Source organism: Oncorhynchus nerka, linkage group LG12, assembly GCF_034236695.1.
Source record: "Oncorhynchus nerka isolate Pitt River linkage group LG12, Oner_Uvic_2.0, whole genome shotgun sequence".
NCBI classification, from domain to species: Eukaryota; Metazoa; Chordata; class Actinopteri; order Salmoniformes; family Salmonidae; genus Oncorhynchus; species Oncorhynchus nerka.
The window spans coordinates 67,879,920-67,904,992 of NC_088407.1; the positions used below are offsets into that span (position 1 = coordinate 67,879,920).

General features: G+C 41.9%; 1 protein-coding gene across 3 annotated transcripts in view; it reads left to right on the plus strand.

Moving 5' to 3' along the window:
• The window catches only part of LOC115138641 (sprouty-related, EVH1 domain-containing protein 1-like), a 68,444-nt gene that overhangs the window by 16,755 nt on the left and 26,616 nt on the right, over positions 1-25,073 (plus strand). For all 3 annotated transcript variants that reach the window (XM_029675712.2, XM_029675711.2, XM_029675710.2), the window contains one exon: positions 17,073-17,256. In XM_029675712.2, coding sequence (XP_029531572.1) covers positions 17,073-17,256 — 184 coding nt within the window. The remainder of the gene's footprint in view (positions 1-17,072; positions 17,257-25,073) is intronic.

A 25,073-nucleotide genomic window follows, 5' to 3' on the forward strand; every position in this document is an offset into this window, starting at 1 on the left:
CGAATCAGGAACACAACGTCAACAGCCACACTCGAAGCAGCGTTACCCATGCAGAGCAAGGGGAACAACTACTCAAAGTCTCAGAGCGAGTGACGTTTGAAACGCTATTAGCGCGCACCCTGCTAACTAGCTAGCCATTTCACATCACACCGTTACACCAGCCTAATCACAGGAGTTGATAGGCTTGAGGTCATAAACATCAGAGCTGCTACCAAAACGCACGAAAGTGCTGTTTGAATGAATGCTTATGAGCCTGCTGGTGCCTACCATCGCTCAGACTGCTCTATCAAATCATAAACTTAATTATAATATAATAACACACAGATATGCAAACCTTAGGTCATTAATATGGTCGAATCCGGAAACTCATCTCGAAAACAAGACGTTTATTCTTTCAGAGAAATACGGAACCGTTCTGTATTTCATCTAACGGGTGGCATCCATCAGTCTAAATATTCCTGTTACATTGCACAACCTTCAATGTTATGTCATAATTACGTACAATTCTGGCAAATTAGTTTGAGCCAGGCGGCCCAAACTCTGCGTGCAATTTCACCTGGTTAATATTTCCTGCTAACCTGGATTTATTTTAGCTAAATATGCAGGTTTAAAAATATATACATATGTGTATTGATTTTAAGGCATTTGTGTTTATGGTTAGGTACATGTTGGAGCAACGACAGTCCTTTTTCGCGAATGCCCACTGCATCGATTATATGCAACGCAGGACACGCTAGATAAACTAATAATATCATCAACCATGTGTAGTTATAACTAGTGATTTAGGATTGAATAAGTTTAATGCTAGCTAGCAACTTACGCGAATGCAGTAAGAAGCCAAGGTAACAGGCGGGCTCCTCGTGAGGCAGGTGGTTAGAGCGTTGGACTAGTTAACCGTAAGGTTGGAAGATTGAATCACTGAGCTGACAAGGTAAAAATCTGTCGTTCTGCCCCTGAACAAGGCAGTTAACCCACCGTTCCTAGGCCGTCATTGAAAATAAGAATGTGTTCTTAACTGACTTGCCTGGTTAAATAAAGATTAAATAAATCATTTTTTTTTTATCGGCAAAATCGATTACCGATTTCCGATTGTTATGAAAACTTGATCGCCCCTAATTAATCGGCCATTCCGATTATTCGGTCGACCTCTTGTCAGCACCTTAGGAGTAAATGTCAGTTGGCTTTTCATACCCTAACATTGAGGTCGAGATACCAGGTGGAGAGAGGGAGGAAACGGCAGGTCCCGGACAAGGTCGCAAAATCGGTGAACAGGTCAGGGTTCCGTATCCGCAGGCAGAACTGCAGGATATGGATCAATAGCATGACCAGGTGGACTGGGGACGGCGACAGCCAGGAGTCATCAGGCCAGGTAGACTTGAGGCATGGTCCTAGAGCTCAGGTCCTCTGGGCGGGGTGGGGGGAAGAGGGAGATGAGAGAGTTAGAGGGAGCATACTTAAGATCACACAGGACACCAGATTTAACCTTAAAAAAATTGCATATTTAAAATTCCTCAAGCATACAAGTGTTTTACACCATTTTAAAGATAAAATTATTGTTTATCCAGCCACAGTGTCTGATTTCAAAAGGCTTTACAGCGAAAGCACCACAAACAATTATGTTAGGTCACCACCAAGTCACAGAAAAACAGAGTCATTTTTCCAGCCAAAGAGGGGAGTCACATAAAGCACAAATGGAGAAAATTAATCACTAACCTTTGATGATCTTCATCAGATGACACTAATAGGACCTCATGTTACGTGTTTCGATAAAGTTCATATTTATATCCAAAAATCTCATTTTACATTGGCATGTTATGTTCAGTAGTTCCAAAACATACTGTGATTTTGCAAAGAGCCACATCAATTCACAGAAATACTCATAATAAACATTGATAAGAGATACAACTATTATACATGGAACTTTATATAAACTTCTCCTTAATGCAACCGCTGTGTCAGAATTTAAAAAACTTTATGGAAAAAGCATACCATGCAATAATCTGAGTACAGCGCTCGGAGCCCAAACAAGCCAAAAAGATATCCGCCATATTGTGCAGTCAACATTAGTCAGAAATAGCATTATAAATATTCACTTACCTTTGATGATCTTCATCAGAATGAACTCTCAGGAATCCCAGTTCCACAATAAATGTTTGATTTGTTCGCTAAAGTTCATCATTTATGTCCAAACACCTCCTTTTGTTAGCGCGCTTAGTAAACAAATCAAAACTCACGAGGCGCGGGCAAGTCCAGTGGAAAGGTCCAAAAGGTTCCGTTACAGTCCGTAGAAACATGTCAAACAATCTATAGAATCAATCTATAGGATGTTTTTATCATAAATCTTCAATAATGTTCCAACCGGACAGTTCCTTTGTCTTTAGAAAAGCAATAGAACACAAGGTCGCTCTCTCATGTCCGCGCGTCACGAGCCTGTGGCACTCTGCCAGACACCTGGCTCAATCCCCTCTCATTCAGCCCCCCTTCACAGGAGAAGCCTGAAACAACGTTCTAAAGACTGTTGACATCTAGTGGAAGCCGTAGGAAGTGCAACATGACCAATATCCCACTGTATCCTCAATAGCGCTGAGTTGAAAAATGAACCTTAGATTTCCCACTTCCTGGATGGATTTTTCTCTCAGGTTTTTGCCTGCCATATGAGTTTTGTTATACTAACAGACATCATTCAAACAGTTTTAGAAAACACTCTGAAGTTTCTATCTAAATCTACTAATAATATGCATACATTAGCATCTGGGACTGAGTAGCAGGCAGTTTACTCTGGGCACCTTATTCATTTAAGCTACTCAATACTGCCCCCCAGTCCCAAAGATGTTAACTATTTATCTGTACATGGAATTGTATTTTTATTTTACTCCTTATTTTCTAATCTTAACAGGAAAATGCCACAGGCACTATCTGATGTGTGGAGGCATTTCACTGCACCTAATGTAGAAGGAAAAGCTGTGTACATTTGCAAATACTGTGCAAATCATATGTGAAGAATGCAGCAAAGATGCAGAATCACCTGGCCAAATGCATAAAGTTCCCTGAGCGCTCAAAACAAGCAACCTCTGACAAAAGTCCCTATACTTCAAAATCGAGGTGAAAATGATGAATCTGACTATAGCAACAGCTCATGGTCCCCCTGGAATCAGAAGTTTTATGGACTCAATGGAGGAACATAGTCAGAGAAATGTTGATGAATGTCTTGCTCGAGCTGTGTATGCAACTGGTTCACCTCTTATGCTCACAGGCAATGTGCTTCATCCTTGGGAGAAATGTCTAAACGCTAGAAGGTACCACGTTCACCTGTACATACAATAGTACGCAAGTATAAACACCATGGTGTCACGCAGCCGTCATACCGCTCATACTCCCAAGGATGAACCAGACTTGTGGAGGTCTACAATTGTTTTTCTGAGGTCTTGGCTGATTTCTTTTGATTTCCCCATGATGTCAAGCAAAGAGGCACTGAGTTTGAAGGTAGGCCTTGAAATACATCCACAGGTACACCACCAATAGGCTAATTGACATCTTTTGATTCAATCAGAAGCTTCTAAAGCCATGACATCATTTTCTGGAATTTTCCAAGCTGTTTAAAGGCACAGTCAACTTAGTGTATGTAAACGTCTGACCCACTGGAATTGTGATACAGTTAGTTGATAGTGATATAATATCTGTATGCAATTGTTGGAAAAATGACGTGTCATGCACAATGTAGATGTCCTAATTGACTTGTCAAAACTATAGTTTGTTAACAAGACATGTGAAGTGGTTGAAAAATTAGTTTTAATGACTCCAACCTAGGTGTATGTAAACTTCCGACTTCAACTGTGTGTGTGTGTGTCATCATGGTCCCATAGTGCGGCTGTCTCAGAAAATGAGGAGCTAGGAAGGGGCTCAGGACAGGAGGAACCAGGAAGGGGCTCAGGACAGGAGGAACCAGGAAGGGGCTCAGGACAGGAGGAACCAGGAAGGGGCTCAGGACAGGAGGAACCAGGAAGGGGCTCAGGACAGGAGGAACCAGGAAGGGGCTCAGGACACCAGGAGGAACCAGGAAGGGGCTCAGGACACCAGGAGGAACCAGGAAGGGGCTCAGGACACCAGGAGGAACCAGGAAGGGGCTCAGGACACCAGGAGGAACCAGGAAGGGGCTCAGGACACCAGGAGGAACCAGGAAGGGGCTCAGGACACCAGGAGGAACCAGGAAGGAGCTCAGGACACCAGGAGGAACCAGGAAGGAGCTCAGGACACCAGGAGGAACCAGGAAGGAGCTCAGGACACCAGGAGGAACCAGGAAGGAGCTCAAATCTCATAATGTCATTGTGTAGGCTTATTTAAAAAATGCATTAGTGGTAATGCATTCTTTTTTGCATACATTTTAGGGTTAGTTTTTCTTTCTATATGCTATTACAACAATTAAATATGAATTATAGGTCCTTGAAAATATTTTTTTCATTCGGGCCAGTAACTTTGATGGCACTGTCCCGGTGTGCCACTAGAAAATGTACATGAATGTCGAGCCCTTCTGTGTCCGATGCGTGTAGGGCCTATATGTCTACCACTTTGTGTAGCCGTTAGCGATGCTAATGATAGCCCGACTTCTGAACAAAAATACAAACGCAACATGCAACAATTAAAATATATTTAGCTTTTACAGTTCATACAAGACATCGGTCAATTGAAGTATATTCATTAGGCCCTAATCTTATGGATTTCACATGACTGGACAGGGGCGCAGCCATTTGAGGGAGGGCATAGGGAGCCAAGCCCAGACAATCAGAATTAGTTTTTCCCCACAAAAGGGAAATTAGTTTTTCAATGCCAAATTCTCTAAAACAACTTTGGAGTTTGCTTCTGGTAGAGAAATGGACAACTGCATTCTCTGGCAACAGCTCTGGTGGACATTTCTGCAGTCAGCATAGGGCGTCGCACAATTGGCCCAGCGCCGTCCGGGTTTAGCTGGTGTAGGCCGTCATTGTAAATAAGAATTTGTTCTTAACTGACCTGCCAAGTCAAATAAGGTTATATATTTTTAAAATGGTATAAAAACGTTCCCTCAATTTGAGTTGTGTAGCATTGTTGTGTTTTTTTTTTACAAAACTGCCCTTTTTAGAGTGGCCTTTTATTGTTCCCACCTCCTGTGTAATGATTATGCTTGTTGATATGCCACACCTGTCCGGTGGGTGGATTATCTTGACAAAGGGTCAAATGCTCACTAAAAGGGATGTAAACAGGTTTGTGCTCAAAATTTGAGATAAATAAGATTTTTGTGCATATGGAACATTTCTGGGATCTTTTATTTCAGCTCATGGAACAACACTTTACATGTTGCGTTTTTATATTTTTGTTCAGTGAATTTTCAGGTAGATGGAAAGGCAATTTAAAGGTAACTACAAAGTAGCCTATGTCTACCTGGCAGAATCATGATTATTTGCATCAATTTAGTGTCCATTTATTTTGGAAACTCCGTCACGAGTACGCTATAGAAACACTGCTAGCCAAACACAACTGTCTGGCTGATGAAAATTAAAGTTTAGCTACCAAAAAAATATACATTTCTCAGATTTTTCCCAGACCTGAAAAATTGTCCCTTAGTCATTATTACCCTGGTTCTGTATGGAATGCATGCATATTATGGGACACAGGCCCGGTCATTATGAATTATTTTATAACAACATTGGTGCCTCCAAATCATGGAAATAGTTAGTGTAGAACCCTGTAAAGAGCTGTCAAATGCAACTCGACCTGATGTCAGGTCATCACAGACCATTATTATGGCCTTTTTACACTTCACTAGTTTGACGAAACATACTAGTTCCAGGACACACATTTTTGAAGTGTAAAGAGACTGATCTAGATTAAAATATCTTTCATAAGCCACCTCTGTAGGTAATGAGACACATCTACACTGTATATTACCATATTTCCGCAGTTACCATAGACTTTCAGTCATTGCGCTGACGCTAGTTAGCAGTTGCGCCAACTCTAGTTAGCAACTTTGTTCAAACTGCATGCAGAAACATACCAATTCTGTCCACGAGTTCATCTGACTGGGGAATTAGATAAACAACTTCATAGCCAACATCCTGAAGTATCCCTTTAATAACAGTACACAGCATTTTTGTTGTTAGCAAATTGAAAATTAAAAGCACATTTGAATCGTTGCATTAATCAAGTGTGCAACATTATTGGCAATACGGTTTAGATGAGCTCTTGTATAGTTCGATAGCATCCTTTTTTTCTTTGTCTTTACACTACTATGGTAGTTAGTGTTTGCTGAAGCTATACACACGAAACAGAAATGTGGCTTTGGCCACACCACATCCAAGGATAATGTAAGGATAGTGAAAAACGGATGTTGAAGAAAGTCAGATCTTACTACACATATTTTACTGATGTAAAAAAATGCATTAGTTCACATCTCTCCTGTTTGTGTTTCAAGTCCTATTGTTTGTATGAATCCACCTTCCTAGGAAGGAAGGCTACTTTTGATTAGCAAGACCAGGAGCTTGTTACCACATTGTGTGCACAAGGGGTGTAATGCAGTAGGCCTCATTCCTCCTTCCTCCACTCCCACGGGGCCGGAATAGACTGTGTGGTTTCAAGGCTGCTTAAACCAACTTTCCTGTTTTGTTGGTTAATTTATTTTGTAGTAATTAACCTTGGTCATTGATCGTGGAAGGAACGTTAGTCAACTATTACCAGGGGTAGCTAGTATTTGTATGTAGGCCTACCTAAGTTTAATGCTCGATGGCTCAAATGGATGAATCGATAACTAATAACCTTGGCATCAAGGTTTTGCAAGGGTGTGGATGCAGAGCAAAGGGCACCTGTTTGAGTTGTTATTGCAGGGAAGAGACTTTACACTGGTATGAATGGAGAAAATGGAAAACGCTGTGACAGGAACTGCCTTGTGACGGAAACCATTATCCTATTGGAAGTTGCTTGAAATATCTCTTTTGTAAACGTTGAGTCATCAAATTATTTAACGGACCAGAGCACAGTTTGTATTTATTGATGGTGTTAAATCAGGTTTTCTGGACATAACAAAGGGTGTCCCACAGGGATCGATTCTTGGTCTGGTTCTTTTCACTATTTACATGAACAATATTGGTTCTGTAAAGAATATTTGTAAATACTTTCACCTGTATGCAAACAGTGGTGTATGCTTTGATTTTAATTTTTATTTAGGATCCCCATTAGCCGACACCAACGGAAAAGCTAGTCTTACTTCAGTCCTTTCCTTGACAGACTGACCAGCGAAATCCAGGTGAAAGTTTTTGATTTTCCCTTATTGATGTCACCTGTTGAATCCAATTCAATTCATGTAGAACCCTTGAGACAATTGAGAAATGGATTGTGTGTGCGTGCCATTCAGAGCGTCAATGGGCAAGACAAAATAATTAAGTGTCATTCAAGGGATAAAGTGCTGCTCTGTTCTCGTCCAGCCGCAGCTTTTCTAGGTCCCTATTTGCAGCACTTGACTATCACCGGGCAATAGTCAAGAGTCATTAAAAATGAGAGCCTGCAGGACTTGTTTGGTCGACTGTAGTGTTAAAAATGCTGAACATCTTTTTCATCACAGACAGACCTCTCCCCATCAACAATTACATCAATATGCCTTGACCGTGACAGTTTACAGTTTAAGATTACATTTATCGTTTCGCCTCTTATCAGGAATGATGAAAAGCTATCTTTTTAAAGGCATATTGATGATTTAGTTAAGAAATTAAGAATCAAAATAGGCTTCTCCTATAGGAACAGGTCTTGTCTTTCATAACCATAGTAGCAATTAAAAGGGAAAAGTTTGGAGGTTATGGGAAAATGATTAGACTAAAGGTGAGGACACAACGGTTCACCTGACACGAGACTGAATCCAAGCATTACGCTGTTGATTGTATGTGCATTTTACATTTACTGTACTTTACGCCACCTTTGTAGATGACTAAATCTGAAAATACATTCAGTAACATGATAAGGAATATTATGGGTAGGTGCAACATCAGACAACAAAAATGATAAGGGTTGAGTCCAAAGTGTGCAGTTCATAAGTGCCTCCCCCCTGTTTGTGCTGTTCAGGAAGTAGAGCAAGCACACTTGTAATTGTTTTTCTTTGGAACACAGCCCTGCATCACCATCTTTATTACTGTTTACGCAATCCAAAAACGTTTATTCTGTTCAGGACAACCCAGGGTATAATGCCAAATCTTGTAACTGTACATCAAATGTAGTGATCATAAATGTTGAGACTGTACATTCGCATACATGCATTTTATGTAATGGAAATTTGAGGTGTACATTTAGACTCCTGGGTGTTCAGCTTGCTTGTGTGATGTCATAGATTGCAACCAGAATTTATTTTAATCCTCAACATCTCATCTTTCAAAATACATAGTCCTTGTAACTTACAGCATTTCTCAGCATCTTTTCAACCCTTATACAGCTATGATTGTAAAGGGCTACAGCTGGTGGAGTGCCTCTAACATCTGCATGAATTGCCCTAGAGGGCCTTTTTACTGAATGTGTTTGTTTGATATGATTGTGTTCTGCTTTTCATGTTTTGTGGAATTGATGTGTGTATACAGTGCATTCGGAAAGTATTCAGACACCTTGACTTTTCCACATTTTGAGTTACAGCCTTATTCTAAAATGGATTCAATTGTTTTTTTCTCCATCAACCTACAGAGAATAGCCAATAATGACAAAGCAGAAACTCCAAGCGGACTGTCATGTGCCTTTTACTGAGGAGGTGCTCCGGCTGGCCACTATCATCAAGGCCTGATTTGGTGGAGTGTTGAAGAGAGGGTTGTCCTTCTGGAAGGTTCTCCAATTTCCACAGAGGAACTCTGGAGCTCTTTTAGAGTAACTATCGGGTTCTTGGTCACCTCCCTGACCAAGGCCCTTCTCCCTGTTTTCACTTTGTCATTATGGAGTATTTTGTGTAGATTGAGGAACAAAATGAATTCACTATATTTTAGAATAAGGCTGTAACGTTACAAAATGTGGAAAATGGGAAGGGGTCTGAACACTTTCCGAATGCACTGTAGATATGTATAGTGTAAATGTTGTTTATTGATGTGTTCATGCAGGGCTCACCTGCGAAAGAGACCATGATCTCAGCATGACTCACAGCTTAAATAAAAGTTCAATAAAAAAATCAAGTGTAATTTGGTATTGTATCTCTCATCCATGTTTCACTGACTACTACAATTGATTACAATAAACAGAAGGGAGTAAATACCCATTGTCAACCAAATCCAGTGGCACTGGCCGTGTCATCAATAGGTTAATAAACTAACCCCTGTGAGGGTGCAACATGCCACAGCAAAATACGTTTTGCGGTCAATCGCTTGCTCGCTCTCTCCTCTTGCTCTCTCTCAGCCTTAAATATGTTACTGGTAGGATCTGTAAAGTGCTGCCCTTTGTCGTTTCCGGTGGCCCAGGGGAATGTTCTTATCTAATCAGACAGCCATCAGACTGCAGGGAGAAGGAAGAGGGCTGGATACATTCACTGTAGTAACTTAACCGTGACATCCTCAGCTACCTGCCTCACCTACTGTAGGGGAAAGGTGAGGACACAGCACTGAGGAGTCTGTAGCCTGGCCATGTAGCCACGTGTTCACAAAAACTAAAGCAGGAAGCACCGGTGACTGTCAATAAAGAAGTGGTCAGATGACGCATATGCTAAGCTACAGGACTGTTTTGTTAGCACAGACTGGAATATGTTCTGGAATTCTTCCGATAGCATTGAGGAGTATACCACATCAGTCACTAGCTTCATCAATACGTGCATCGATGACTTCGTCCCTACAGTGACTGTACTTACCACAACCAGAAGCCATGGATTACAGGCAACATCCTCACTGAGCTAAATTTGACATTTTATTTAACTAGGCAAGTCAGTTAAGAAAATTCTTATTTACAATGACGGCCTACACCGGCTAAACCCAGACGACGCTGGACCAATTGTGCACCACCCTATGGGACTTCCAATCACCGCCGGTTGTGATACAGCCTGGATAGAGCGTAGAGCTACAGGGTAGAGCTGCCGCTTTCAAGGAGCGGGACTCTAACCCGTAAGCTTATAAGAAATCCCGCTATGCCCTCTGTCGAAACATCAAACCGGCAAATCTTCAATACAGGAATAAGATTGAATCGTACTACACCGGATCTGACGCTCGTAAGATGTGGCACGGCTTGCAAACTACTATAGATTACAAAGGGAAGCAGTGAAACGAGCCTATCAGGCGAGCTAAATTTCTTCTATGCTCGCTTCGAGGCAAGCAACACTGAAGCATGCATGAGAGCATCAGCTGTTCCGGGCAACTGTGTGATCACGCCGATGTGAGTAAGACCTTTAAACAGTCCAACATTCACAAGGCCGCAGGGCCAGATGGATTATCAGCATGCGCTGACCAACTGGCAAGTGTCTTCACTGACATTTTCAACCTCTCCCTGACTGAGTCTGTAATACCAACATGTTTCAAGTATTCCACCATAGTCCCTGTGCCCAGAAACACTAAGGTTACCTGCCTAAATGACTACCGACCTGTAGCACTCACGTCTGTAGCCATGAAGTGCTTTAAAAGTCTGGTCATGGCTCACATCACACAAATATCCCACAAACCCTAGACCCACTCAAATTTGCTTACCATCCAAACAGATCCACAGATGATGCAATCTCTATTGCACTCCACACTTCCCTTTCCCACCTGGACTAAAGGAACACTTATGTCAGAATGCTAGCGTTCAGGTCAGCGTTCAACACAATAGTGCCCTCAAAACTCAACACTAAGCTAAGGACCCAGGGACTAAACACCTCCCTCTGCAGCTGGATCCTGGACTTCCTGATGGGCCGCCACCAGGTGGTAAGTGTAGGTAGCAACACCTCTTCCATGCTGATCCTCAACAGGGGGGACCCTCAGGGGTGCGTACTCAGTCCCCTTCTGTACTCCCCGTTCAATCATGACTGTGTGGCCAGGGAATACTCCAACACCATCATTACGTTTACCAATGACGCAACAGTGGTAGGCCTGATCATCAACAACGATGAGGCAGCCTATAGGGAGGAGGTTCGAGACCTGGCTATGTGGTGCCAGGATAACAACCTCTCTCTCAATGTGATCAAGACGAAGGAGATGATTGTGGACTACAGGAAAACCGAGAACGCCCCCATTCTCATCAACGGGGCTGTAGTGCAGCAGGTTGAGAGCTTCAAGTTCCTTGGTGTCCACATCACCAACAAACTATCATGGTCCAAACACACCAACACACTCATGAAGAGTGCATGGCAAAGCCTAGAGGGTAGTGCGTACGGCCCAGTACATTACTGGGGTCAAGCGTCCTGCCATCCAGGACCTCTATACCAGGCGGTGTCAGGAAGACTTTAAAAATTGTCCGATTCCAGCCACCCTAGTTATTGACTTCTCTCTGCTACCGCACGGCAAGCAGTACCGGAGCACCAAGTTCTGTTCAAAGACTTCTATTCAGCTTCTACCCCCAAACCATAAGATTCCTGAACAGCTAATCAAATGGCTACCCAGACTATTTGCATTGTGTCCCCTCCCCCACCTATTACGCTGCTGCTACTTTACATTTTTTATTTTTAATCTATGCATGGTCTCTAACTCTACCTACAAGTACACATTACTTCGACTAACCGGTGCTCCCACACATTGACTCTGTGCCGGTACCCCCGGTATATAGCCTCGCTATTGTTATTTTACTGCTACGCTCTTTGTTACATTTTTAAATGAACCAAAAATGCAGTTAAGAAAAATAAGTGTTGAGGGTTGTAAGTTAGCATTTCTCTGTAAGGTCTACACCTGTTGTATTCGGTGCATGTGACAGATAACATTTGATTTGTTTGGTCTCCAAGAAGCAGGACACATCATATGCACTTACTGACCGCACACACAGACTTGCTGGCTCTGTCATATGTTTGGGCTTTTGTGTCACTACTTAGTTCTATCCATGGTCTATTTTAGATTATGGTAACCTGGGATTGGGTATAGGTGTTGGCATCTTTACAAACTCTCTTAAACCCATAGGCCTTTAAAAACAACAGGTTATACTTTTATGCGTCTGTCCAGGCTTCTATACCTATTTGTTGTGGTCGAGTGTCCTTGGCTATTGTCATTGTTCAACTCTTAACCAGTAGGATACGTTCAGTCTAAATCATCACATACGGCCCAATAAAACCTGGTTGTGGAGAACGAGGATGGAATCATGGAATCCAAACATGATCTATTTTTTTTATTTAACCTTTATTTAACCAGGTAGGCCAGTTGAGAACAAGTTCTCATTTTTAAAAATGTATTTTCCCTTTATTTTACCATTCAAGTCAGTTAAGAACAAATTCTTATTTTCAATGACTGCCTAGGAACAGTGGGTTAACTGCCTGTTCAGGGGCAGAACGACAGATTTGTACCTTGTCAGCTCGGGGATATGAACTTGCAACCTTTCGGTTACTAGTCCAAACGCTCTAACCACTAGGCTACCCTGCCGCCACAATTGCGACCTGGTCAAGATAAAGCAAAACAGTGCGACAAAATCAAACAGAGTTACATAAACAAATGTAGAGCCAATAACACAATAAGACAAATCTATATACAGTGTGTGCAAATGTAGGGAGGTTGGCAATAAATAGGCCATAGAGGCGAAATAATTACATTTTAGCATTAACACTGGAGTGGTGGATGTGCAGATGATAATGTGCAAGTAGAGATTCTGGGGTGCAAGAGGGTAGGTAATAATATTGGGGTGAGGTAGTTGGGTGTGCTATTTACAGATTGGCTATGTACAATGATCGGTAAGTTGCTCTGACAGCTGATGCTTAAAGTTAGAGAGGGAGATATAAAACTCCAGCTTCAGTGATTTTTGCAATTCGTTCCAGTCATTGGCAGCAGAGAACTGGAAGGAAAGGCGGCCAAAGGAGGTGTTGGCTTTGGGAATGACCAGTGAAATATACCTGCTGGAGCGAGTGCTACGGGTGGGTGTTGCTATGGTGACCCGTGAGCTGAGATAAGGCAGGGCTTTACCAAACAGACTTATAGATGACCTGGAGCCAGTGGGTTTGGTGGAGAATATGAAGCAGCCAACGAGAGCATACAGGTCGCAGTGGTGGGTAGTATATGGGGCTTTAGTAACAAAACGGATGGCACTGTGATAGACTACATCCAATTTGCTGAGTAGAGTGTTGGAGGCTATTTTGTAAATTACATTGCCGAAGTCAAGGATCGGTAGGATAATAGTATGTTTGGCAGCATGCGTGAAGGAGGCTTTGTTCCGAAATAGGAAGCTGATTCTAGATGTAATTTTGGATTGGAGATGCTTAATGAGAGTCTGGAAGGAGAGTTTACACTCTAAGACTGCCAGAAATTCTTAGGTTGTGCAAACCCATAGTTTCAGCTGCTGTCCTGGTGACTGGTGACTCAAAAGTTTTAAACCCTTGAATGAGTAGGTGTTTTTCTTTTATTTTTACTGCTTTCTACATTGTAGAATAATAATGAAGACATCAAAACTATGAAATAACACATATGGAATTATGAAGTAACCAAAAAAGTGTTCAAATCTAAATATATTTTATATTTGAGATTCTTCAAATAGCCACCCTTTGCCTTGATGACAGCTTTGCACACTCTTGGCATTCTCTCAACCAGCTTCATGAGGTAGTCACCTGGAATGCATTTCAGTTATTAACATGTGTGCCTTGTTAAAAGTTAATTAGTGGAATTTCTTTCCTTCTTAATGCGTTTGAGCCAAACAGTTGTGTAGTGACAAGGTAGCGGTGGTATACAGAACATTGCCCTATTTGGTAAAAGATCAAGTTCAAATTATGGCAAGAACAGCTCAAATAAGCAAAGTTGAACAACAGTCCATCATTTCTTTAGGACATGAAGGTCAGTCAATCCGGAACATTTTCAATAACTTTTCTTCAAGTGCAGTCGCAAAAACCAAGTGCTATGATGAAACTGGCTCTCATGAGGACCGCCACAGGAAAGAAATACCCAGAGTTACCTCTGCTGCAGAGGATAAGTTCATTAGAGTCAACGGCACCTCTGAAATTGCAGCCCAAATAAATGCTCCACGTTCAAGTAACAGACACATCTCAACATCAACTGTTCAGAGGAGACTGCGTGAATCAGGCCTTAATGGTCGAATTGCTGCAAAGAAACCACTACTAAAGGACACCAATAAGAAGAAGAGACTTGTTTGGGCCAAGAAACATGAGCAATGGACATTAGACCTGGTTTTAAATGGTCATTTTTGGTCTGGAGTCCAAATTTGAGATTTTTGGTTCCAACCGCTGTCTCTTTGTGAGACGCGGTGTGGCTGAACAGATGATCTCCATGTGTATATCCCACCGTAAAGTATGGAGGTGTGATGGTGTGGGGGTGCTTTGCTGGTGACACTGATTTATTTAGATTTCAAGGCACACTTAACCAGCATGGCTACCACAGCATTCTGCAGCGATACACCATCCCACCTGGTTTGCGCTTAGTGAGATCATTTGTTTTTCAACAGGACAATGACCCAACACAACTCCAGGCTGTGTAAGGGCTATTTGACCAAGAAAGAGAGTGATTGACTGCTGCATCATATTACCATGCCTCCACAATCCCTCAACCAAATTGAAATGGTTTGGAAAGAGTTGGACCGCAGAGTGAAGGAAAGTCAGGCACCAAGTGCTCAGCATATGTGGGAACTCCTTCAAGACTGTTGGAAAAGCATTTCAGGTGAAGCTGGTTGAGAGAATGCCAAGCGTGTTGAAAGCTGTCATTAAGGCAAAGGGTTGCTACTTTGAAGAGTCTTTCTTTTCTGTGGAGGTACTCATGAGAGCCAGTTTTATCACAGCGCATGCTTTTTTTACAATTGCACTTCTGCACTTCATAGTTTTGATGTCTTCACTATTATTCTACAATTTAGAAAATAGTAAAAAATTAAGAAAAACCCTTGAATGATTAGGTGTTCTAAATCCTTTGAACAGTAGTGTACTTAAAAAATCTCTAAAATGGTTTTGGAGGCTGCTTATGGTAGAGAAATTAACATTCAATTATCTGGCAACCGCTCTGCTGGACATTCCTGCAGTCAGCATCCCTCAACTTGAGAAATCTGTGGCGTTGTGTGACAAAACAGCAAATTTTAGAATGGTATTTTGTTCCCAGCACAAGGTGAACCTGTGTAATGATCATGCAGTTTAATCAGCTTCTTGATATGCCACACCTGTCAGGTGGATGGATTATCTTGGCAAAGGAGAAATGCTCACTGACTTGGATGTAAGCTTTTTGTGTTGCTTGTGCAACATTTCTGGGCTCTTGTATTTCAGCTCATGAAACATGGGACCAACACTTTACATGTTGCGTTTTATATTTTTGTTCAGTGTATTTGGTTCACAGTTGGTTTTGGTATTTTAACCTGCGTTTCATGAACACGTCTAGTGGGGTTAGACATAATCCACATGCGAGCTTGGATGCATGCTCTGAGTCGGTTTGGTCATGATGACCAAACCATGTGATTTTGAGAGTTAACCTGAACTAGAAACCTGGAAAAACAAAACAGAGGAAACGGAATTTGGGGGAAAAGCGGAATCGGGCCAAAAATAATAGGGAATTTATAGGGCCCTACATCAGTCAGTGACATCTCATGAGGTCCAATGGGATAATAGGGAATTTATAGGGCCCTACATCAGTCAGTGACATCTCATGAGGTCCAATGGGATAATAGGGAATTTATAGGGCCCTACATCAGACAGTGACATCTCATGAGGTCCAATGGGATAATAGGGAATTTATAGGGCCCTACATCAGACAGTGACATCTCATGAGGTCCAATGGGATATGGAGGTTGTAAACAATTGTTCTCTGTTTTTTGGGATGTGTTGGGTTCTCAGGCCCTCCTGCCATTTTGTATTTTATTACCTGTCATTTCTAATGACTGTTTCTCTTACACCCCCAATTCTCTTTCTGTTATCCTCTTTCTCTCTCACTCTTACTGACATTTGTGAGTGTCACATTACGGTTGGTTATGGTGTGTGTTGTGAATGTACTTTCATTAATCTGATGACTGTTATTTATCTAATCAACTAACTGTTTAATTGTTATCCAATTTTAAATGAATCATGTAACAATTAACTCATTAGGAATTGATGCACCATGAGAGCGGTTCTTTAAAGAGTTACCATCTCCCGAATGAAACTCTAAAGGTCTCTACCTTTTGTTGAAATTTCAGAGTTCGAACCACTTTGGACGTGAGCTGCAACTCAACATCTCTCTGGTCTGATATGTTAATTCTTAACCCATTGTTTTATATGGTTCGTTCAAAAGAGGCAGTTAATTAATGAGGCTGACACGCTCTCTGACTTCAGGGGCGGTACAAAGTTATAGAAATAATTTCCTCTTATAGTTTTTAAAATCACGTCCCTCTCTTAACAAAATGACTTTCATGCACAACGCATCAGATGGACACTTCACACATGTGTATACCTTTCAAGTTACAGTATTTCCTTTTAAATCATTTTTTATGACATCACAAAGTAACAACCACACCGAGGTAACCTCTGCCCATTCCCCACATTTTTTGTTAGAAATATTGTTCCGGTATTCGCTTTAGAACATCTTAGGGTTTCGGCGGGATATGTCTGTGAAACAAAGGCACATTCTTGCGTGAATTTGCAGAGGGAAATGGCTGAAAGTTCTTGACCTTGATTTACAACAGGGTGTGAGCTGTCAACCCCCACCAGTTCCCTCCTTCCCCCACTGCGGTTGAGACGGATCTGGCTGAAGTTATTTATTGAGAAGCTGATCTGACACATTTGGATCCTTACAGGACAGCCATAACATATCCTTTCGTGACAAGTCATGCATGTGTTCAAGCAGTGGCCGTGTTGCGGTCATTATGCCGAACCATTTTTTGTCTGTGCAATGGCAGCCCTGTACTCGAGGCGACATGGTTGTGTTGTCATAGTATGTGTTCTCTCTATATGCAGAGGTAGTTGATGCCATGGTCTTGTTACAGTCCCACCCTAATCATGTATTTCCCTTTCTCTCTCTCTCTCTCTCTCTGTTCAGTGACAGTTATGCGCGTGTGAGAGCAGTGGTCATGACTCGGGATGACCCCAGTGGTGGGTGGCTGCCTCTGGGAGCTGGGGGCCTCAGCTGCGTCACCGTCTACAAAGTCAGCCGGACACCGGACAGTGACAGCAGCACCACAGCAGACTTCCTCATCAAGGGGGAGCGGCTCAAAGACAAATCGGTAAGGGTTCACCTCGCTTTCCACACACACTGAGTGCAATTCACCTCATTAAGCTAAAAAAAAAAACTGTCAGAACTGTTAAAATAGGCCTGCAATTCATTTTAGGATTTATTTACATTTTTGTTGACATTATTTTAATGTAGATAAACTTTACCTAATAATGGGAGCGTTTTACTAATAATTATAAGCAATTGTTTTGCTAACTTAGTCTGTCTATTAAACGTTCTACATCTCTTTCCAATTGATGATGCGCAGGGGTGAAGAGCACTATAGGCTATAAGTATTCAGACCCATTTTGTTACATTTACAACCGTACCAATCTACACATGATACCCCATAATGACAAAGCAAACAGGTTTTTAGACATTTTAGCAAATTTATTCAAAATAAAAACTGAAATATCACATTTCTTACCCATTACTGCTTCACAGGAGAGCCGTTTGAACGTAAACTTATTTTTAATCAAAATGTGTTTTTTTGGCAGAAATGCTTTCTCGAACATGTGAACTTTAATGTGCCTCATTAACAAACGTGTATGCCTTCTGTAAATACGAATACAATGGTTAAATTACGATTCTAGTTAGTTTAGCCACAGAAAAGACGACAACCATCACTCAAACCGTGATTCGGTGAGATAATGAGTGGGCTGGACATGCCAAGAGATGAGTTTGGAATGGTCTGCCATATAGCATGCTTCTGTCTATTTGATTTGTTCAGTATGTCTAGGTAATCCTGTCTAACGCGGATTTAAAAATATATATATTGTGTAGTAAAGCTGCATAAGTGTTGGTCTCCACTTTCTGGAGGACTATTTATTTATTTATTTAAATCCGTGGAATTTGAGTGATAGCTAAGGAGATGGAGAAAACACCTGTTTCCGGATTACATCTTCAAACTAAGGGCAGCCATGGCATCCCGACAGGAGACGCGTCCATCCATGAATGATGTATACGGGTAAGATAGCCTAGCCAGCTACATTCTTCAGATATTGCACGTTTCTAATTTTGACAAAGTGGTTTCATTTCAAGTTAAAGTATACTATTAGCTAGCTGGCTGGCTGGCTAGCTAACGTTACAAATAATAAGATCATACACGTATCTAAGAGCAATTTGCTCTGCTAGCTATAGTCTGTTAGCTAGCTAACATTGAACCTGGTTGGTTAGCTACCTGCAGATTCATGCAGGGTAGTAACGTCATGAGTTAGGATTATGGTTCATTGTTTACCTAGCTGACGGTGACTAACCGCATTCCATACAAATTTGCGCATCCGCAGCATTCAAACGAGGCTACAATGAAACCTAATGGGACTGTAGCGACTGTGTTGGCATCAAAATCCGGGGTGTGAACTAAGTTTCGATTCAGTGTTGACAAAACTGACCCCTCTGACGCGTGGTACGTTGTGACGTGTCACTACATAACATACGGCACGCATTTACGTCTAATTTTGTGCCGTACAGTCTCTTTCCACCAGGGGTAGCCCTTCTGTCACAGATTAAAAACAAGAAAGGCACAGGGTAAAGGGGTTACCTAGTCAATTGTACAACTGAATGCATTCATTTTTTGCATCATCTCTGCATGACTCTCAAAAGCTGCGACAGCTGCTGTTTACTTCTAAAAACTTTAGCGCTGCCCTAAAAACCGGATTTAAATTCGACACAAACCTTCAAGTAGGTATGTAATGACACATTATATAAACTCTTTATAGTGTTTTATTTACATTTTATATGTGATAAGTTGGACAGATCAGGTGAAGAAAGCTGTTTCCCCACACAACATATCTCCCCCTTTCACTAGCACACAATAGGTTTCGCTTCCCCATCCACCATTTCTTTAAATACCCGACAGAGCTCATTGCCTTCTTCAATCATGCAGAGATGGGCAGCATGAAAGTCTTGTCATTGATTTTGCTGGAAAGGGGAGAAATTGTGCTTTACAATGTTATTCATATTACAGTTGACCTGGAAGTATTATGTTTTTTGGGTGCTAAAATAAGGTAAATTGTATGGAATAGCGCAATGTACAAAAGTGTGTTAGTTACCATTACATGTCTTTAACAAAAGACTCCACTATGCAAGTAACCATTTTGGGTGCATTTTGTAAATCCAGTCTGGCCATCTACTCAGATTTCAGAGCACTCTCATCTGAGTGTGCCAGAGCGCAGAATAAGTAATGATGAATTTATGAACGCTCAACACCCGTTGAATATGGCCGGTGTCGTCGGCATAAAAGCGGAATTAAATTGTTGCCAGCAGCACAGTTACAGGCACCAACGCTCTGAATACCATGAAAACAGCCTAACCATCTCTGCTAAGGCGAGTAAAATGGTCAGAGTGGGGTTTTTCTCTCATTTGTAGCTAGCCAATGTTAGCATGTTAACTTGTGTGCTTGACTGCCGTCGTGAGGTCGGATCAACCCTATTCATCGGCCAGAGCGTCCAGTGTGCACTCTGAACGCTCTGAGTGCGAAGCGCTCTGAATTTACAGCCGGACAATCTGACCGCACAGTTGCAGTCACCAATGCTCTGGATAACATAACAGCCTAACCCGCTCTGCTAGGGCGAGTAATGTTCAGTGAGTTGTTCACTCATTTGTCTGGAAGTAGCTAGCAAGTTTGACTGCTGTTGTTCATACAGAACACTCGGATCAATCCTTAACCTCTTGCTCCTACCTGAGACGCTTGCGTCCCATCTAGAGCTCTGGAAATGCAAATGCACTACGCTAAATGCTAATAGTATTAGTTAAATCTCAAACGTTCATTAAAATACACATGCAGGGTATTGAATTAAAGCTACACTCTTTGTGAATCCAGGCAACAAGTCAGATTTTTAAAATGCTTTTCGGCGAAAGCATGAGAAGCTATTATCTGATAGCATGTAACACCACAAAAGACCCGCAGGGGACGTAAACAAAATAATTAGCATATTCGGCGCTACACAAACCGCACAATAAAATAGAAAACATTCATTACCTTTGACCATCTTCTTTGTTGGCACTCCTAGATGTCCCATAATCACTATTGGGTCTTTTTTTCGATTAAATCGGTCCATATATAGCCTAGATATCGTTATATGTAGACTGTGTGATCAACGAAAGAAAACAGCGTTTCATAACGAAACGTCATTTTTTAAAATTCAAAAAGTCGGCGATAAACTATCACAAAACACTTCGAAATACTTTTGTAATGCAACTTTAGGTATTAGTAAACGTTAATAAGCGATCAAATTAATCACAAGACGAAGTATATTCTATAGCTGTCCGTCTGGAAAAATGTCCGGCTAGAAACTCAACCAAAATATCCGGTCCTAGACCTGAAGAACTGCGCTGCCTTGCATGTGTTTGACCAAGAAACAAATCGTAGGCAAATGACAAGACTCTAGACACCGTGTGGAAGCTGTAGGTACTGCAACCTCAGCCTCATTAATTGTGGTTCACCTTTATCAATGGGTTCAAGTCGCGCAGCAATATATTTTTCCATTTTCAGTGATCAGTTTAACCTGCGCTTTCCGATGAAACGCACATTATGTTATAGCCACAGCCGTGATTTAACCAGTTTTATAAACGTCTGAGTGTTTTCTATCCACACATACTAATCATATGCAAATACTATATTCCTGGCATGAGTAGCAGGGCGCTGAAATGTTGCGCGATTTTTAACAGAATGTTCAAAAAAGTAGAGGGTAGGAGTAACAGGTTAAAGAGATGGGTGGGGCTGAAGCTTAAGAGGGTGTCAACGATGCTGAATAGGTGTAGACAAAGGACTCTCCAGCAGTAGTACCAAAACATTCAGAAGGCTAATTTCTCAAAAGTGAGTTTACAAGTTTATCAACTTTAAAAGCAGAATTACTTTCAAATTGTTCCTCAACTGTAGTGTGTAATATACCATTTTGTAGCTTTGAGGCTCTACTTTTGTGTAATGTGAAAAACACACTTTAAAATTTTGCTGCAGAAAACTGATTAGAGCCGGTCGGTCACGTTTCAGTATTCAGACCCTTTACTCAGTACTTTGTTGAATCACCTTTGGCAGTGATTACAGCCTTGAGTTTTCTTGGGTATGACGCTAAAGGCTTGGCACACCTGTATCTGGGGAGTTTATCCCATTCTTCTCTGCAGATCCTCTTAAGCTCAATCAGTTTGGATGGGTAGCGTCACTGCACAGCTATTTTCAGGTCTCTCCAGAGATGTTATATCAGATTCAAGTCTGTGCTCTGGCTGGGCCACTCAAGGACATTCAGAGACTTGTCCCAAAGCCACAGAGATAGTTGTCCTTCTGTAAGGTTTTCCCATCTCCACAGTGGAACTCTGGAGCTCTGTCAGAGTGACCATCGGGTTCTTGGTCACCTCCCTCACCAAGACCCTTCTCCCTCGATTGCTCAGTTTGGCCGGGCAGGAGGCCACTGTTCTTGGGGACCCTCAATGCTGCAGACATTTTTTGCTACCTTTCCCCAGATCTGTGTCTCGTCACAGTCCTATCTCGACGCTCTACGGAAAATTCCTTCAACCTCATTGCATGGTTTTTGCTCTGACATGCACTGGCAACTATGGGACCTTATATAGACAGGTGTGTGCCTTTCCAAATCGTATCCATTCAATTGAATTTACCACAGGTGGACTCCACATTGTAGAAACATCTCAAGGATGATCAATGGAAGCAGGATGCATCTGAGGTTAGTTTTTGAGTCTCATATCAAAGGGTTTGAATACTTATGTAAATAAGGGTATTCTGTTTTTTTGCTTAAGAAGGGAAAGTGTCTGAATACTTTCCGAATGCACTGTATATGTCCATCCAGAAAGTTTCTTAAAGTAGCCTGTCTGGACTCAATCTCTTAATAATAATCAAATGCTCCTCTCATAATTTAGTCTTGTAAAAGGCCTGTTATCAGTAGCTTAGGCTACATAATTTCTCAATACGGCATCCTCTCTTTGAAGAATTACCACAGCAGCAGGGTTTGTGACGTAATGTGACTATTTCGGGAAAAGTTTTAAAAAACTTCGGACTTCGTTTTGAATGGTTTTGTGCGAAACAGGAAAGAAAACCAGCTGCAGAGGATAAGTTCATTAGAGTTACCAGCCTCAGATGTTGCAGCCCAAATAAATGCTTAACAGAGTTCAAGTAACAGACACGTCTCAACATCAACTGTTCTGAGGAGACTGCGTGAATCAGGACTTCGTGGTCGAATTACTGCAATGAAACCACTACTAAAGGTCACCAATAAGAAGAAGATACTTGCTTGAGCCAAGAAACACGAGCAATGGACATTAGACCGGTGGAAATCTGTCCTTTTGGTCTGATGAGTCCAAATTTGAGATTTTTGGTTCCGATCGCCCTGTCGTTGTGGGACGCAGAGTAGGTGAACGGATGATCTCCGCATGTGTGGTTGCCACCTTGAGGCATGGAGGAGGTGGTGTGGGGGTGATTTGCTGATGACACTGTCTGTGATTTATTTAGAATTCAAGGTACATTCAACCAGCATGGCTACCACAGCATTCTGCAGTGATACGCCATCCAATCTGTTATGCGCTTAGTGGGACTATCATTTGTTTCCAACAGGACAATGACCCAACACACCTCCAGGCTGTGTAAGGGCTATTTGGCCAAGATAGAGAGTGATTGAGTGCTGCATCAGATGACCTGATCTCCCCAATCACCCGACCTCAACCCAATTGAGATGGTTTGGGATGAGTTGGATCACGGAGTGAAGGAAAAGCAGAAAACAAGTGCTCAGCATATGTGGGAACTCCTTCAAGGCTGTTGGACAAGCATTCCAGGTGAAGCTGGTTGAGATAATGCCAAGAGTGTGCAAAGCTGTCATCAAGGCAAAGGGTGGCGGCTTTGAAGAGTCTTCCTTTCCTGTGGCGGTACTCATGAGAGGCAGTTTCATCACAGCGCTTGATGTTTTTTGCGATTGCACTTCTGTATACCACCGCTACCTTGTCACAACACATCTGATTGGCTCAAGTGCATTAAGAAGGAAAGAAATTCCACAAATGTACATTTTAATCAGGCACACCTGTTATTTGAAGTGCATTCCAGGTGAATACCTCATGAAGCTGGTTGAGAGACTGCCAAGAGTGTGCAAAGCTGTCTTCAAGGTAAAGGGTGGCTATTTTGAAGAATCTCAAATATAAAATATATTTTGATTTGTTTATCACTTTCTTTGGTTACTACATGATTCCATATGTGTTATTTTATAGTTTTGTTGTCTTCACTATTATACTCAAATGTAGAAAATAGTAAAAATAATGAAAAACCCTTAAATTAGTTGGTGTTCAAACTTTTGACTGGTATTTCATGTGTTGCCACCCTAGAGTCATGCACTGCTCGTAAAGCAAATGTAGAACTTGTATTATTCAAAAACATCAAATACCGTTAATAATGTGGGAAATATGTTGCCCAGCCTAATGACATGTAGCCTAAGTATCGTATAAAACGTTACAAACCTCCCACTCAGGGAGTCACACAAACCTAAAACACCTCACACTCACTCTTAGGGCCTCATACACACCACACACACTCATCTGTCACAATGGAGAGCAAGCATGTTCGCAATGTACTATGCACCAACTCAGCCTGTGACACATTCCACACAGAGGGGGTCGTGGGATGAGATCACCATCAACCTCCGCCTTACACACACAGTCACACACACACATACACTGTCACACAGGAAGTGGCTGTTTGGCTTTCCTCCTCTGCGCAGGGAAGGTATCTGTAAATAGGAGCGGGCTGCATGATTGTGTGGTGCATGCTGACATCATCTGAGAGAAGAGATGGGCAGACTGCTCAGAAGAGGGGAATGTGGGATGAGGGATGTAGGAAGTCTAACTAAAAAGATGGAGGAAAAAGGGAATGAAGGACAGAACTTATTGGATATTGGTGCGCTGAGCTTCTAGTCATATATTCCTATGCTCTCGTCCTGAAACTGTGAAGCCCTTGCGTCTCTTTATTCATGTTAAACAATTAGTTTGATGACCATTTCCTTTGATAATAATTAATAGGTGACTCTTAAGTATCGTAGATAAGTGGCTCCTGTCTGCTAAGACACTTCGATTATAACTGTCTATTCTGAGCCTGGGCCACCGTGCTATATAGAGCATGATTCTGGTGATGTCACCCACCCCAGGGGCTTGTTAAAGCAGGAGGTCCAAACCACCATTTTACTAGAAAGACAATGGGAACAAGGGAAGGAGATGAAGAGGAGGAAAAAAAGATTGTCAGTCAAACTGTAAGAAATGGAGGGTGACCAAATAGAGACTGAAAAAGAGAAAGTGAGGGAGAGATTGAGAGAGATGAGGTGGTGATTGCAATGTTTGGGGGGGGATCTGCCTATAAGCGCAATGATGCGGCACAGAGTGTACTGATGAGTCAGCTGGCTCCTGATATTGCCACCAATGAGACTTCTCGACTCTGTTCTCTCGCTCAGTCCTCTTGCTCTGTTTTCGCTCTGTTTTTGCTCTCTCTCCCTCTCTTCTCCCTCTCTTCTGTTCTCTCTCTGTGTTTTCGGCTCTCTATTTGCGCTCTGTTCTCAATTAAATTCAAAGGGCTTTATTGGCATTGGAAACGTATGTTTACATTGCCAAAGCAAGTAAAATGGATAATAAACAAAAGTGAAATAAACAATATAAAATTAACCGTAAACATTACACTCAACGTCCCAAAGGAATATCCTCCCGGACAAGCTAAACTACTTCTATGCTCGCTTGGAGGCAAGTAACACTGAAACATGCATGAGAGCACCAGCTGTTCCGGAAGACTGTATGATCACGCTCTCCGCAGCCGATGTGAGTAAGACCTTTAAACAGGTCAACATTCACAAGGCC